At 35.7% G+C, this 14,609-nt stretch overlaps 1 protein-coding gene across 2 annotated transcripts; it reads left to right on the top strand.

The window, feature by feature from the left end:
* The first annotated feature begins 2,556 nt into the window (after window positions 1-2,556).
* LOC141610824 (polyadenylate-binding protein-interacting protein 3-like) lies at window positions 2,557-13,542 on the top strand. Of its 2 annotated transcripts, XR_012528420.1 has the most exons (16): window positions 2,586-2,951; window positions 4,524-4,722; window positions 5,030-5,191; window positions 5,344-5,480; window positions 5,671-5,861; window positions 6,042-6,222; window positions 6,305-6,547; window positions 9,225-9,310; window positions 9,714-9,768; window positions 9,874-9,907; window positions 10,352-10,668; window positions 11,121-11,465; window positions 11,639-11,892; window positions 11,947-12,562; window positions 12,654-12,716; window positions 13,155-13,542. XR_012528420.1 is itself a non-coding variant. In XM_074429084.1 (15 exons), the coding sequence occupies exons 2-15, from the start codon at window positions 4,590-4,592 to the stop codon at window positions 13,182-13,184; spliced, it is 1,878 nt and encodes a 625-aa protein (XP_074285185.1). In that variant the 5' UTR covers window positions 2,557-2,951; window positions 4,524-4,589; the 3' UTR covers window positions 13,185-13,542. The 2 variants fall into 2 exon arrangements, 1 of the variants encoding a protein (XP_074285185.1); XM_074429084.1 differs by lacking the exon at window positions 11,639-11,892 and having other exon boundaries at window positions 2,557-2,951; window positions 11,121-11,267; window positions 12,464-12,562.
* The last annotated feature ends 1,067 nt before the right edge of the window (window positions 13,543-14,609 follow it).

The following is a 14,609-nucleotide window of genomic DNA, read 5'->3' as shown; positions in this document are numbered from 1 at the left end:
GATTAGCAGGTCGGGCTAGTGTGAGATGGACCGTCCAGCTCTAACTGATTCTATCATTTTTCGCTACTCATTTATTCTGCCCTATAATACTGGGTATAATATAAGATCGATTTAAATTTTAAAAGAAGGATGATAATCCACACTTGCTACTTGAATATATTTAGACAGTGACATATTACTTTCAAGCCTAACTTGACTGATACGGAGTATATTTTATTATAAGGTTCGGTCAAGATAGTAAGGTAGGAACAAGTAAATTCTTGAAAAGTTAAATGGCCCCAATTGATATTTCAACCGAATTCTCCAACTAATTTATCGAGGATTTAAGTCGAGAGACATTATCCGCACCCGCTCTTTTGCAAATTGGGCATATCAAATTTACTAAATCAATAAACAACCTTAATTTTATTTTATTTTCTTTTGAGGATGAGGATAATCTTAATTCTTAAGCAAGTCACTTGCAACTTGCGCCAATAAGTCTCAACTTTTTATTTTTTAAATTTTAAATCAATTAATTTGTCAATAATATTATTTATATTTTATTCTCAATTTCTCATGCATCTAAAAATACAATTTTTGTTTTTTATATATCCGTCTTATGATTAAAATAGGTTAAATATTATACCATTTATTATATAGACGGAAATTTAACCCGTCTTATAAATACGAATAGTATAATATCTACATAGTATAAAAGTTGGGTTTTTTAAAGGATTCCTATTGGTTGTTGGCTTTTTTTTTTTTCTTTTTTTCTTATGTGGGGTCCCCCATGATGTCTAAAGAATTAATTAAGACTTGCTATTACACTTCTCATCTCTTCATTATTATTCCTTTTTATATTTATACTTACATTAAAAACCATACATTATACATCAAATGATTTCCGAAAAAAAAACGAAATAAAATTGCAAAAAAAAAATGATTCAAAGAAAAATCCATCATTCACTTTATGTACAAATGTGAAAATCTTGAGAACATTAACAAAGTATAATATTTGAAATACGTTGAATACAATTTTATTGGACTAATTATTGCAGAAAACGGAAAAAAATATCTCTCTTTAGAAAATTAACAAAGCGAAAGCATTTAAAGTAAATATTTTGAAAAAAAATATTAGACGACTTTAATTAGCGAAAACAAATTGAAACTAAAAAGTTACAAACACACTAAAATTATCATTAATCCCAGAAAATATTACAAATCGACATTCACAACATGCATGTACTCTTACCGAATTGATGAGTCGAGCAAACTGAAGAAAACATTTATCATTATCACATCGAACACTTAATCAAATATGAAAATATTCAACTTCATATCAACAAATTTTCAGATTCACTTGATCGAATATTTTTTGGCTAAGGATTTTGATAATTATTTTGAATATATAAGATGAATTAATTGACAGGCTGAAAATTTAAATCTGTGAAAGAAGGTAAAAAACAAAAAATAAAATAAAAAAATAAGTGAGATAGCATGAGAGTGATGGTGAGCTAGGTGAAATATAAAAGTAACTAGGTTAATTAATTATGTTTGCAAAAATATAATAGTAGTCCGTATTTGTCTCTTTCTAAGTACTAGGAGTATGTGATTTGGTTATGAACCCAAATTGTATATGCTTCTATAATACGGAGTATCATCCTACTATTTTCTTGGATCGTATATGATCTCTTTTAGGATAACTTAATACAGAGTATTTTATTTGCGTTAACAAGTTGATATGTTCTCATATACATTTATCATAAACGGTGTATTGTATTTGAGCCATTTGAGGATAACTTTATACGGAGTATTTTATTTGCGTTAACAAAGTTGATATGTTTCCATATATATTTATCATAAACGATGTATCGTATTTGAGCCATTTAAGGATAACTTAATACGGAGTATGTTATTTGCGTTAACAAGTTGATATGTTCTTATATACATCTATCGTAAACGGTTGTAACATAGTTCTATCTATAGTAGCGATTTAATGATAATCGTAATTAAATTATTTCATACTTTTTTTCGTTTGGTCAATTATTTACCTTTAGTTTTAATACAAAAGCCAACGAAAGTCGAAAGGGAAGGGTAGTAATAGCGTCAAATTATAAATTACTTAACTAAAATTCGTATTTATGTAGTGTCTAATACTATTGAAAGGGTTTTATAATTAATAATGATCGAATAATTTTAATAAACGAGATCACACTTAGGCTGATAATTAATAGTTATACAAAATTGGACCGACCAAATAGACACTTTAATAAACATATTATAAAGGAATTTAAATGTAAATGGTCAGCCATATATGTGTAGTCTTGATAAATGAGTATTTTTATATTTTTTCATTATATGTGAGCATGAGCTTACCCCCAATTACTTTCACCACCATAGGTTCATAAAAAGTAATGTATATCCTAAATAAAATATTTAGCATAGTGAGTACACATTTTAAATTCTAAACTATTTAATTCATGTATCCAATGATAGCGTCTGCTACTACAACAATACGACCCGTGCATTTCTTGCACGGGTTTAAAACTAGTTTAATCCATCTTAAATTTCCGTCTTAAATTTAAGACGGATAATCCGTCTCAAACAAGAATATCTTCCCACATCAACACATTCACACTCTCTCAAGTCCCAACTCTGAAGTCTCAAATACATACGGCATCAATTATTACACACACAACCCATCAATTACTCCTCCTCCCTATTTCTCCGGCGAGCCACCACTTTTTACCTCTGTCCTCCCGTTTTTACCGCGGCGGCGTAATCTCCTCCGACATTTTCCGGCGAAACGTATCGATTTTCCGACGAAACGAATCACGTCGCTCGATCTTCCAATTCGCGATTTCCTCGCTCTATTATAAACAATCGTAGCTCGATTTCCCCCCAAAATTAATCTTTGTAAACCCTAAATAAGATCGCGGATTAGTTGATTTACTGTAACGTCCTTGTTTCAGGTATGATTTGTGATTAGTGATATTTTGATTTTTGATTAGTCATTTGTTTTGGTTTTGGTTGATTAGGTTAGGGTTTATGTTTGATTTAGGGTTACATTTGTGGAGGAATGTTTAATTGATGCTTGTTTCGTGATTGGAGCTGTTTAATTGGTTGATTGAACTTTCTGCAGGATAAATTGATAAAACCTAGGTTGATGCATAGTTTGCTTAATCTGTAGTGTGCTCCGATTCGAGTACGTAATACGCATACACGATATGCACTTTTTAGATTGCAGTACAAAGTTTGTAAAGCAAAAAAATGGAATACGGATGTCGAATATGAGAGATTGAGGGATTCAGTTTGCGACTTTCTGGGATTTGAGGGTATCGTAATTACGAGTAGGTAAAAGGGGATTTTACTTTGATGGTTTAGCTTTGAGGTAACAATCTTTAATGTTGTATGCGAATGCTGTTATGTGGATGTCATTTTGTGTGAAAGAAATGTGTGATTGTGAGAAATAGAAACAACCCGTTTTCTATGATATACTAGAATGAAAGACCGTGCGTTGCTGAGGTTAATTAACTTGCTTATTTTAAAATAAAGTGAGTTAGTCTAATAATAAGTGAAGTTGTGTCCGATTATATAATTGTGTGTGAATATTAAAGACGACTTGGACTCTTAGCTTAGTGGTTAAACCTAAGGTACTATATGAAGTATGGGCTGTTGGATATGCATTTGTTGATCCGGTGGTTGATGTATGATTGGCAAAGAGTGTGTAAAGTGTGTCTGATAGTACATCAATGTAACACTGTTATTGTTTGAGAAATGGGTAGGAATGAGTGAGTCGAGTATAAATATGTAGCTCGATCAACTTAAAGAGTGTTATGGAGTGAAATGCTTGCGTTGTTTTGAAAAGGCTAGATCATTCTAGTATAAATGTGTAGCTCCATCAACATTCCTTCTTTTGAGTTGCGTTTAGAATCTTTACTAGGTTTTTGCGGTCAACTGTGATTGTGTCATTTTTATCTGTGTCATGAACTGTTCTCCCTATACGGCTATACCTGGTGGACTGTTGACTTCATGGTTTATTTTCCACTCCATGAAGCTAATACAGTTGTTTTCTTCGATGACGTAGTCAACGCGACTTATTCATTATTTAATGAGGCTGCTTTCTGTTCTGCATTGTGGCTATTATAGTCTTTTATCTGAATCTACTTGGGATAATTGGATCTATTTCCCTGTTGCCGTGTACTCGTGTTCCCTGAGAATAACGTCTTGAACCTTTTTGTCAGGAGAGGGGGCGTCAACGAGTCTATGACTTTGTGTGTATATCGTTTATTAGTACATAAGTGGTCGAGTTGCTTTATATTTTTACTATTATGATTCTCCTTCTATTGGCTGGAGTAATTGGGAATTTCCTAAATTAATGCTTCTTTGAGGGAAGCAGGCAGCTGCCTTTTGTATTTCCGGATCAGTAAACGCGGAACATTCATATTGCTATGAACACCAGCAGTGGTCTTGAGCTTTCACTTCTCTCCTAAACAAGCTCATTTGAATCTAACTCTTGTCGTTTATAATGTATTCACTTACAGATCTTGTGTGTGCTTGTAATTGGGTTCTCGGGTTGTAGGAAGGTTGTGTGGTAAAGTCTTCTTAACATGAATATGAAGCAAACTGCACAACCCAGATCTTCTGCCAATGGTTTTGGCAGGCACAAATTTGATCCCAGCAGTCGGGTGGATAATAAGTTCCAGACAGGGAAATCAAATCCCAATAGAGTTGTCGGTGCAGGTGAAGATCTTTGATCCCAATGCCGTGTTGCTTTCTGTCTTTTTTATTCTCTTCTTGTGATCGAAACAAACATGGCTAAAATGGGTTGTTGAACCTATCATGGAACCTCTCACCTACACAAACTAGGCCCTTAGAAACGGTGGGAATTTTAGTTAGGGGTGATAAATTGTCTTTCTACTTTTTAGTTCCTAGAGCCTCTGGTTAAGAAGAACTTCTAACCCGGTCTTAAAGTACAATCCTTACCGATAATTAGTTGTTTATCATTTTTTTCTCTGTGGTTTCCTAATAATTGTACTTTTGACTGAAGGTATCCCAAGTATCAATAAAGATTCTGGGCCTGAAAGTTCCTCGAGAGACCGGCTCGTGTATTTGACTACCTGTCTTATAGGACATCATGTAGATGTTCAGGTTAAAAATGGATCTGTATACACTGGAATTTTTCATGCGACAAATGCTGATAAAAATTTTGGTATGTCTTATAGATAATGAAATTTATCACCATTATTTATGTTTTTCAAAAATTATTATAAAATCATGATGCTGGTTATTGTTTTAGTTTTGTACCAAATTCTGTATCTCTATGAACATCTTATTAGTTCGCACATTTGCTTTTATTCACAGGTATTATCTTAAAAATGGCTCGCTTGTTAAAAGATGTATCTTTTAGAGGACACAAATCGGGTACTGATTCAGTCAGCAAGGCTCCAACAAAAACTCTTATAATACCAGCTCATGAACTTGTGCAAGTTATAGCTAAGGTCGTACAAATTCCCTCCTTTCCCTCAAGGCTTTATACATACAATGTCAAAAAACTGCGTCAGTGAAGTCAGGAATCGTTAGTCTTAGTATTTCCGTAAATTATGCTGTTGATTAATTTGGTCAGTGTCATAGTCTATTAACAGTCAGGGCAGACATAAATCTCATCATCAGAAGGGTTGTTTCTTTCAGGATGTGCCTATTACTTGTGATGGTTTATCAAGTGAGCCTCAAGGAGAAAGTCAGCAGGATATTATGATTGATTCCTACATATCTCAATCTCGCCATGTTGGTGCTGGAAGAGAGTTGGAACGCTGGGTGCCAGATGAGGATGCTCCACAGCGCCCTGAGTTGGAAAATATATTTGATTCCCCTTGGACTAGGTTGTTATAGTAACTACTGTATCTAGCTTTTACCCTTTTCTCCTCAGTTATTGGTTTTCAAACTTTTGTGGTCATGAATAGTCTTGTAGTTAGAAATTGTAGATACCCAGCCTTTGGTTTCTATAGGTTAACTTGATTGCTGTTTATCTTTCTGACAGAGATATTTACTTGAATTTTCAGAAAGAGCTGGGATCAATTTAAAGTTAATGAGTCACTTTTTGGCGTAAGAAGTACATTTAACGAGGAACTCTATACAACAAAACTTGAGAAGGGTCCTCGAATGAGGGAGCTGGAGGCGGAAGCTAAGAGAATAGCTAGAGAGATTGAGGGTGAGGAAACCCAGGATCTTCATTTGGCAGAGGTGAGTTGCTCAAAAAGTAGCTATCGCAAGTCTTGAGTTTCTAGTATTCACCACGATGAGAACCTTTTCTCTGTTCTTCCAGGAAAGAGGTGCGTATCTCCCGGCGAACATTGATATTGATGAGGAAACCAAGTATTCATCAGTCTTTAGGGGATTTGATGATAGTGGGTGTGCTGATGAGAACGAGGTGTTGGATTCACATGACCTCGAAACTTTTGGGGATTCATATGGCCCCGGCTTTGTTAGATCCTTTGCTGATGTAGCTAGTGGAAAAAGTGGAAAAGCTTTGGAAGGAGATAGAGCGTCATCTGGATCATTGTCAAAGGTGCTTTTTGATAATTTCAATGTTAATTTTTTTTATTGTATGGTTGGTGAAGATCTGCGTCCAAATTCACGCCATAATGAAATGAATTCTGTTTATGAAGCTTAAGCTTAACTTTCTGGAGATTTTGAGGGGACTCGAGAGAACCAAAGGGAAAATAAATACTTCTACTAGAGGTCTTGATCCAAAGAGTGGTGTTTAGTCTATTATATATGAAAATTGCTAACACATGTTAGCACCCCCAAGAGCGTATTTTAAAAATGTTTAGGTGTTTGTGGTTATGCTTAGCGCTCATGTCAAAAGTTTTAAGACCAAAGTATCTGGCAGTTATATACTCCCTCCGTACCACACCAAAGGTAACGTAGGGAAAAATGGAGTATTTAAGAAAAGGTGGAAAAAGTAAGGATAAGGAGGGAAAAAGTAGGTGGGGTATGTAATTGTGGGTTGGTTGGTGGGGTATGTAATGGCATTTTGTGTAAATATCAAATGGATATAAGGATAACTTGGTAATGTTGTGGGCCAAATAAGGAATGTTACCTTTGGTGTGGTACGTCCGTTTATAGTAAGTGTTACCTTTGGTGTGGTACGGAGGGAGTATTATATTCCATGGTTCTCTTACATGCAAATCATTGACTGGTAAACAAGCGTATGAATTATAAGTGAGTTAAGCGTAAGGCAGCCTTTGGTTCATGTTCTTATTGTTAATAGGACCAAATAATTCTGTCTGATTACTACTCACCATTATGTTATCCAATTACTTTATGAATGAAAACCAAGAAGGAAAAAAATACCTCGCAACTGACGCATGATTGATTTTTAAAATGGTCATTTTGACTCTTGATTAATTTTCTTGGTAATACATTTCTCGATTTAGGAATAGTGTTATGAAACCTACATCTGACCTTCTGTTGATGTTGGAAATTTGGTACGTTGATTTTTAACTTCGTTAGAAGAGTATCTGTCACCATCAGGGAATCAATGTGGCATCTGTTGCGGTTGCAGTAGCAGTTGCAAAATCTCAAAATTGCGATATTGCAGATGTAACGTCACAAATATCAGATCTGCGTTAAATCTTCACTTCGTTTTGAGATTTGAATTGCCAGTTGATTATCTATGTTTGTAGTCTTTTTTTCTATATCGACTTCCTTTCCACAAAAAAACATTCAACATATACAAATACACATCAACACATGCAATAAATGGAGTTGTATATTTCACAAAAACGGCTGATGTATATTTAAGCCACAGTGATATCGTTTAAGGGCAATATTTAGAAATATCAGTTTCCACGGCCCAAGTATTGGCGCTTGTAATTCTTTTATGCAACAAGTGTTACGTAACATAGCAGGAGCATATTAAAACCATTGTCACTATTGACTTTTAAAAGAGGATTTTTTCTTACAATTGGTCTCCCTTGTGACGGGTTACCATTTGTGGCGGATATTTTGTGAGATAAAATGGTAACAAAATGGGTTAGTGGAGAAAGGGGACCACATGAATAGTGTTGCAGAGAGAGAAAAAGTGGGTACATTGTGAGGTAAAATGGTATCCGTCACAAGCTTGTGACGGATATGTCATGTCTTCAATGAGAATTTGTGTTTTTCTTATTGCTTTTGACCCGAGAAGATAAAGTTGTTACATGATTATCACTCGTTTAGCACTTGAAAAAGTGAAAAACCTTTTAACTTGAGGAAGTTATTTCTTTTATGCTTAAATTTTATTAGTTGTCTATTTTTTTTGGTAGAAATGAGAATTGTGTATATGCGTCTGCTTTGCATACCATGTAAGAACTCTGTCATTTAAATATTTAATTGGGACTTACTGAAAGAGAGAAGAGAAGAAAGAGGTTGTTGCTCTTGGCACATTTGCCAGAACTGGCACTTGTTGATATGCCTATCCTACTTCATATAGTTGGGAAATTTAGTGTATTATCCCTTTTTTTTTGTTTTTTTTTCTGGAGGAATGTATAAATATTAAGAACAATATGAAATATATGAGCATATATTGTGTGCTTGGCACACCTTACCAAGATCTGGTTAATTTCATTCTCTTTGCTGTAGTGTAAAACATAAGATGTAAATGTTGATGTTTTCTGCTTGATTTTGCTTGGCGGTGCTCCTTTTATGCGCTCTCATGAACTTTGTTTTTTCTGTTCAAGAAAATTGAATGTAGATAATTATTGTCTGAAATACCTTCGAAGTTCGAAGTCAAATGACAAGTTTATATTCAGAAAGTTGAAGTAATGAGGAAGGACACGGATAGGGAGATGTTTTGCCTTGAGAATGCACCCAGTTGTTTCCAAGGAAAAGTTTTTTTTTTTTCAAAAGATAATGTCAAACTCTCATACTTGGTTAAAATTAGCTTGTATTGTTTCTTTGAAATGACACCCGATTAGACTTTGCATCTAGTTTGGTAGTGGAAACTTGATGCACATCCTAGAGACCTTGGAATTAGTAACTCAAAACATGTGATTTATGTAGTGTTAGGTAGCACCTTTGGTAGCGGAGTGTCGAAATGTAATGATTTACAAACTGAATCTATGTTTCACTTCACCTTCTTTGGCAGAAACTTAGGTGTTCTTGGTGTAAGATGTATTGTCTTCTTAAGCCACTGCATTTTCTTTTGCTTAAGGTTTTTGGTTTCTTGATATTTTGAAGTCATCAGTGTGGCATTTGTGCAGGAAGCCAGCGAGGAGTTCTATCGCCCTATATCTCAATTATCCAATAACAGTACATATGTTGCTTATGGGTTCGAAGATGAAAGCAGGTACTTCTCTTTGTTTCCAACTGTGGTATGCTTCTGTTGTGCTGTTGGGAGTTTTGGGACTTGGGAGCTTATAATACGTCGTAGTTACAATTACTCCCTCCTTCCCATAATAATATTCCTAGTTTGAATTGCAGTCTTCGAGACAACACTTTGACACGATTTTTCTCCATTATATTCACCTTTTTTTTCATTCAAAAATATATCTCCGAAGACTTTTGTATGATGAATGTAATTATTTTGTCATAATGTGTTAGTTTTTCTTATTTTAACACTTACTTGTGGTCAAAGTTATAAAACTTTGACCCTAAATGTCAAACTAGGAAGATAATAATGGGATGGAGGGAGTATAAATTTACAGCGGTTCTTTGCTGTGATATTTTCTTAATAAATTGATTTATTGTAGGGCACAAGAGAACTATGTTGATGATCAAGGAGGAAATAATGTTATTAAGAAGACTGTCAGTATTGTGTACTCCGTTATTCTTTATCTTGCTTTGTGAGAGTTATCGCTTTCAAACATTTTTCTTACTCATGCTTTTATTGTGTTTGTTACCATTATGCAGTCAAACAAGGACATTCAGGCAGCAAAATCTGAAGGCGAGTTGCAAGCATGCCTGCTTTTGTTTTCGTGTTTTGCTTTCACTTCTACATAATGTTCCCACTTCCCAGGCGGGCAGGCATTGTCATGATTAAAAGAACTTGTGTCGTCTATGAGGGTTGAATATCGCAAGTCTCTGAAAAATGACTAAAAAATAAAGGGAATTAAGAATAACATGATTACATGACGATGCATTGCGGTTGTTGATTCTATATCAGCTTATGTCTCAGTCATCAGAAGTAATCATTTTTGAGGAAGCTGCTTTATTACAGTGGCCACGATGCATATGTAGGCATGTAGCTATTGTAGAATTGTTGTATGATTCGATGTGTTCTTGAGTGTGTAGATTTAGAGTCTTGTTTAGGAGAGTTGCATTCCGTTGCTGCTTACTTGAGCAAAATAGTTGTGATTTAGATGTACTAACTCGAGGAATGCATGTGTAGATTTCCAGTCCCCGTCGGATATGAGTAGAGATGGCTCAGACAAAGCTGCTGTAGGCGTATCTTCAATAACATCAACATCCTCTATGACTTCTACAAAGGTAGACGAGAAAGCCAGTTCTAGTGGTCTTTCGGAAGACAACTCTTCCAAATTACGTGTTACAGAAGCTACAGATCCGCGTCGTCGGGTAGACAATACTCCCTTGTCCACTTTAGAGGGTGGAGCTGTTACATCGACCGCAAGTGCTCCTTCATTATCACCTAGCTCTTCAGTAGGTTCATTGTCATCAGAAAAATCAACTCTGAATCCTAATGCAAAGGTAGGATTCATTCCTTCCATTGCCTCACTCATGTTTCTTTTTTTTTTTTTCTTTTTTTTAAAATTAACCTACTATTTATATTGTTTTCTTAATGGATACATCATACTCGCTATTTTAACCATTCAGAATTGAATATAAATTATCAAGTCTTGTGAATACTGTTGTGGGGGTATGAAGTGTACAAACCTTGAGCAACAATTATCTTATAATAATCTGTGGAAGATTTATTGCGTGCTACTCGAAAGTCTATAAATTTTCTTACTATTAGGCTATTAGCACCCAGTAAGATGGTTCAAGATGTTTTAGGCTCTAGAGATAAACACTTATCTTCCCTTCCAGCCTGTTACATTAGGTTGTGGTAAGGCTGAGCAGACTTTGTTGCTGCCTCATTATTCATTAATAATGTTTTCTTGATTTATATGATAACCCTTGTCAATGGCTTTATTTTACAGGAATTTAGATTTAATCCAAATGCAAAGAGTTTTGTACCAACGCAAAGTCCGCTTAGACCGGTCTCTCCAGTTAATGAACCCTCATTTTACTATCCCACCAATGTGCATACGGTGCCTCATATGCATGGCATACCAGTCGGCATCGGGGTGAGTTTTTGTTTTTAACATTCATGTGGCAAATTTTGTACGTAATGTCTGTCATCCTTACACTGCTTTTAATTTCGTCAGCATCACTGGATATGTTGCATAGTGTTTTCAACTTTTCTTCTATTGTTGTTCCGCCTTGGTGTTTTTGCCGACGAATTATTTTCAATATATCATTTTGTAACAATACCTTTTTTTCGTGTACTTAAAGAGGGCTAACATGTAAGATGAGGCTAATAGGACAAACGGAAGGGTGAAAAAAAGTGGAAAAAAAAATAAGGAAAGTGTGCTCCATTTGATGCGCCTTATGTACATGGCCCATGGCACCTAAGGTGGCCCTACGCGTTTTGGCCGGTGCCTCATTAAGCCTTGAGCTTCGTGTGCCTTTTTGAACTAAGATTTGCGGTCTAGCCTATACAACCTTTTGTGAATTGTCTAAATGAAACTGCATGGGCAAGTTTCTTTTTGCTCGATTGATTTATTTTCATAACAGGTTTCCTCACCAACTTGCAAGCATTGATGTTGAGATCAGGGGATACACTTTTGGGGTTCGTCTGTTGATTAGAAAATATTTAATCTCTGAACTATTCAGTTTAGTATGTATTTTTTAACCCCAGTGTGTTAAAACGTAAAAGGTACAGTCTATCACGAGTTCAGGAGGGTTGTAGGCACTCAACTTCAGAAGTAACATGGACTGCCAACATAGAAACTTAGAGTGTAGAGAACTACCACTTGTATTTCTGGATATAGTTTTCAGACTTGGTGATTTGAAGTTTGATAGAATTTGGCTTAATGATTTAAGAATCTAGGCTTGAAAGTTAAGACTTGACTCTTGAGAGACATCTTGTTATCAATCTTCCGTCATGCCATATATTTGGATGATGAATAGACACAGGAGTATAGCCATATTTGAGATGGGAACTAGAGTAAGAAAGTTGCTCTGTTTACCCCTATATCTACTTCACCTACAGAAAATGTGAGCTTTCAGCATCAGCACGTGGTCATGAAACGCAAGGTTACAACTTAGAAGTTTTTGAACTTTTGTATCTTACTCGAGTTTTTTCCAAAGGAGCACGGCAACCAATGGAAACTATCAATCTAGTGGGACTTCCAATTTTCTTTCAAATTTCGAATATATATGCTGGTTATCGTAGGATCAACTCCCTTAGGTCAGATATAACTATTTTGTTTCTTCATAGGTTGGACCATCCTTTGCTGGACAGCAGCCTGGTTTTTTTAATCCACAGGCTGCAGCAATGCAATCAGCACAACCATATTTTCCTGCAAATGCTCCACAGGTGAGCGAGCTTATCTCAATGCTAAAATAGAAACACTTGAACTCTTTTTGAGAGACTTTTTCATAAAATGCTGAATATTTATGGTTTCCAGTTTGGGCAACCGATGCTTCTTGGTCATCCTAGACAAGTCATGTACATGCCAGGCCACCCTTCGGTAAGCTCCTCTTCATTTAGAGTACAAACAATGACGGTTTCGTGCAAGGGAGAAATTGTAATTTTTTCGAGTTCCACGCAGATAGGTCAAAACAAAAAAACAAAAAAGCTAAAAAATGCTATATGATTAATATGATGCCTTGCAAAACACAAGACCTTGTCCAAAGACTACTGATCAACATGCTTGTAATCACTAATCTCACAAATCTGTAACTAAGGCAAAATATAGTGATTAACACGATCCGAGGGTAGGGTAGCTTTTACTTACTCCCCCTCCCTCCATTTGGGGGTATTAATAATGTACTCATTTGGGGAGATTACAGTACATTGTCAGCGTCTCACTTTAACCTTCTTGCCATGATCTATTTCTTAATCTGAAACGATTAAATTCAGATGAAAATGTTACTCAATTTCACTTTTTTGCATTGTTTTTCTCTAGGAAATGCCGTATAGGGGGCGCGAGTATTAGATGCAAAGCTGGCTTCAAAAGCATCCTCAATGGCATTACATGGTGTACAACAAATAACGACGTAATACCAGGAAACAATTCCCTTTGGAAACCATGGAACCTGTTTGTTATATACAGTAGCTGCATTGAATTGAGGTTACCGGTGACACTTAAAATGTCTGGAGCTGCCTCAGAGTTGGTGCATTGTACTGTGGTCACATTAAACCTGTATTGTTCCCTTAAGATAGCTGGTTACAAGACCCCTGATTTACAGCTTTTTAGTTTTCTTATGTATTTAAGTGTTGTTTTACTTATTACCTCCCCGAATCTTCCATCTTTAACTTCGATTTTTTAATGCTAATTTAGAAACATTTAGGAACTCTGTGTTGATTTCAAGGTTTCAACTTTTCTGTCCTTGACCGTAATATGCAGAAAATCCTGATTTCTGAACATTTAAGAACTATGCTTTGATTTCAAGTATTCAACTCTTCTGTCCTTGATTGTCAAAAAAAAAAAAAAAAAAAAACTCTCCTGTCCTTGACTGTAAAACGCATTGAGATTTTCGATTTATGAACTTGATGTGGTCGCAAATCGCAATAAACTATATGAACTTGATCTTCTCTAGTAAGGCTCTGAATATCCGGTACAAAATCAACGGCCAGTAAAATCAAAGTCTGAAATGAGAATTTATTAGTGTGCTCTTGTGAGAAAAAATATTGCTTCCTGTCTGACCAAATATCATAGCAGTTCAACCTTCAGATTATCTTTTTTTTTTTTTTGGTACGTAAGAGGGGCAAAGCCCCGAAAATTAAGCGCTAACTATTACACGAGGAGTAGTAGCTCCAAAGATGTCCTCCCTAAGGATCGGACGGAGCTCATTAAGAGGAATATCTAAATGCGTAATTAAAGTACTCGAATTAACTCCTTTGTTGGCTAGAAGATCAGCTGCTTTGTTCGCTTCTCTATATGTGTGCTCCAGTTTGACCCTCCAATGAGACCCTTTCAACAAATCTTTACATCTTTTGACGAGAAACTTCAAGCTGTTGCTCACTAATTGGTCTTCATTTATGAGATCGACACACGGAGAGTTATCCATATGTATAATCAGCTTCGGAATACGCAGCTCCTTTGCTCTTTCTAATCCCGCCAATAGAGCGAGTATCTCGGCCTTCATAGAGGTACACACCCCACATGAAAAGAAGTAAGTAGTAATAAAGTTACCTGTTTCATCTCGGAAAATACCTCCACCTCCTGCTAGACCCGGGTTTCCTTTTGACGCTCCATCTGTATTTAATATCACCCACCCGTGGGGAGGTGGTAACCATCTAATAAAAATTTCGGTTGTGGCCCTTCGGGGGATAGGATTGAAGAGATTGTGACGGTCTAGAGCTTGTTTCGTACTGGCAAATTGTTGATAAAGGAAAGCATGAGGATCTATGGGGTTCT

The sequence above is a fragment of the Silene latifolia genome, chromosome 11, assembly GCF_048544455.1.
Source record: "Silene latifolia isolate original U9 population chromosome 11, ASM4854445v1, whole genome shotgun sequence".
Classification (NCBI taxonomy): Eukaryota; Viridiplantae; Streptophyta; class Magnoliopsida; order Caryophyllales; family Caryophyllaceae; genus Silene; species Silene latifolia.
The sequence above is the reverse complement of the archived record's forward strand: the minus strand, read 5'-3'. Positions and strand labels throughout refer to the sequence as shown.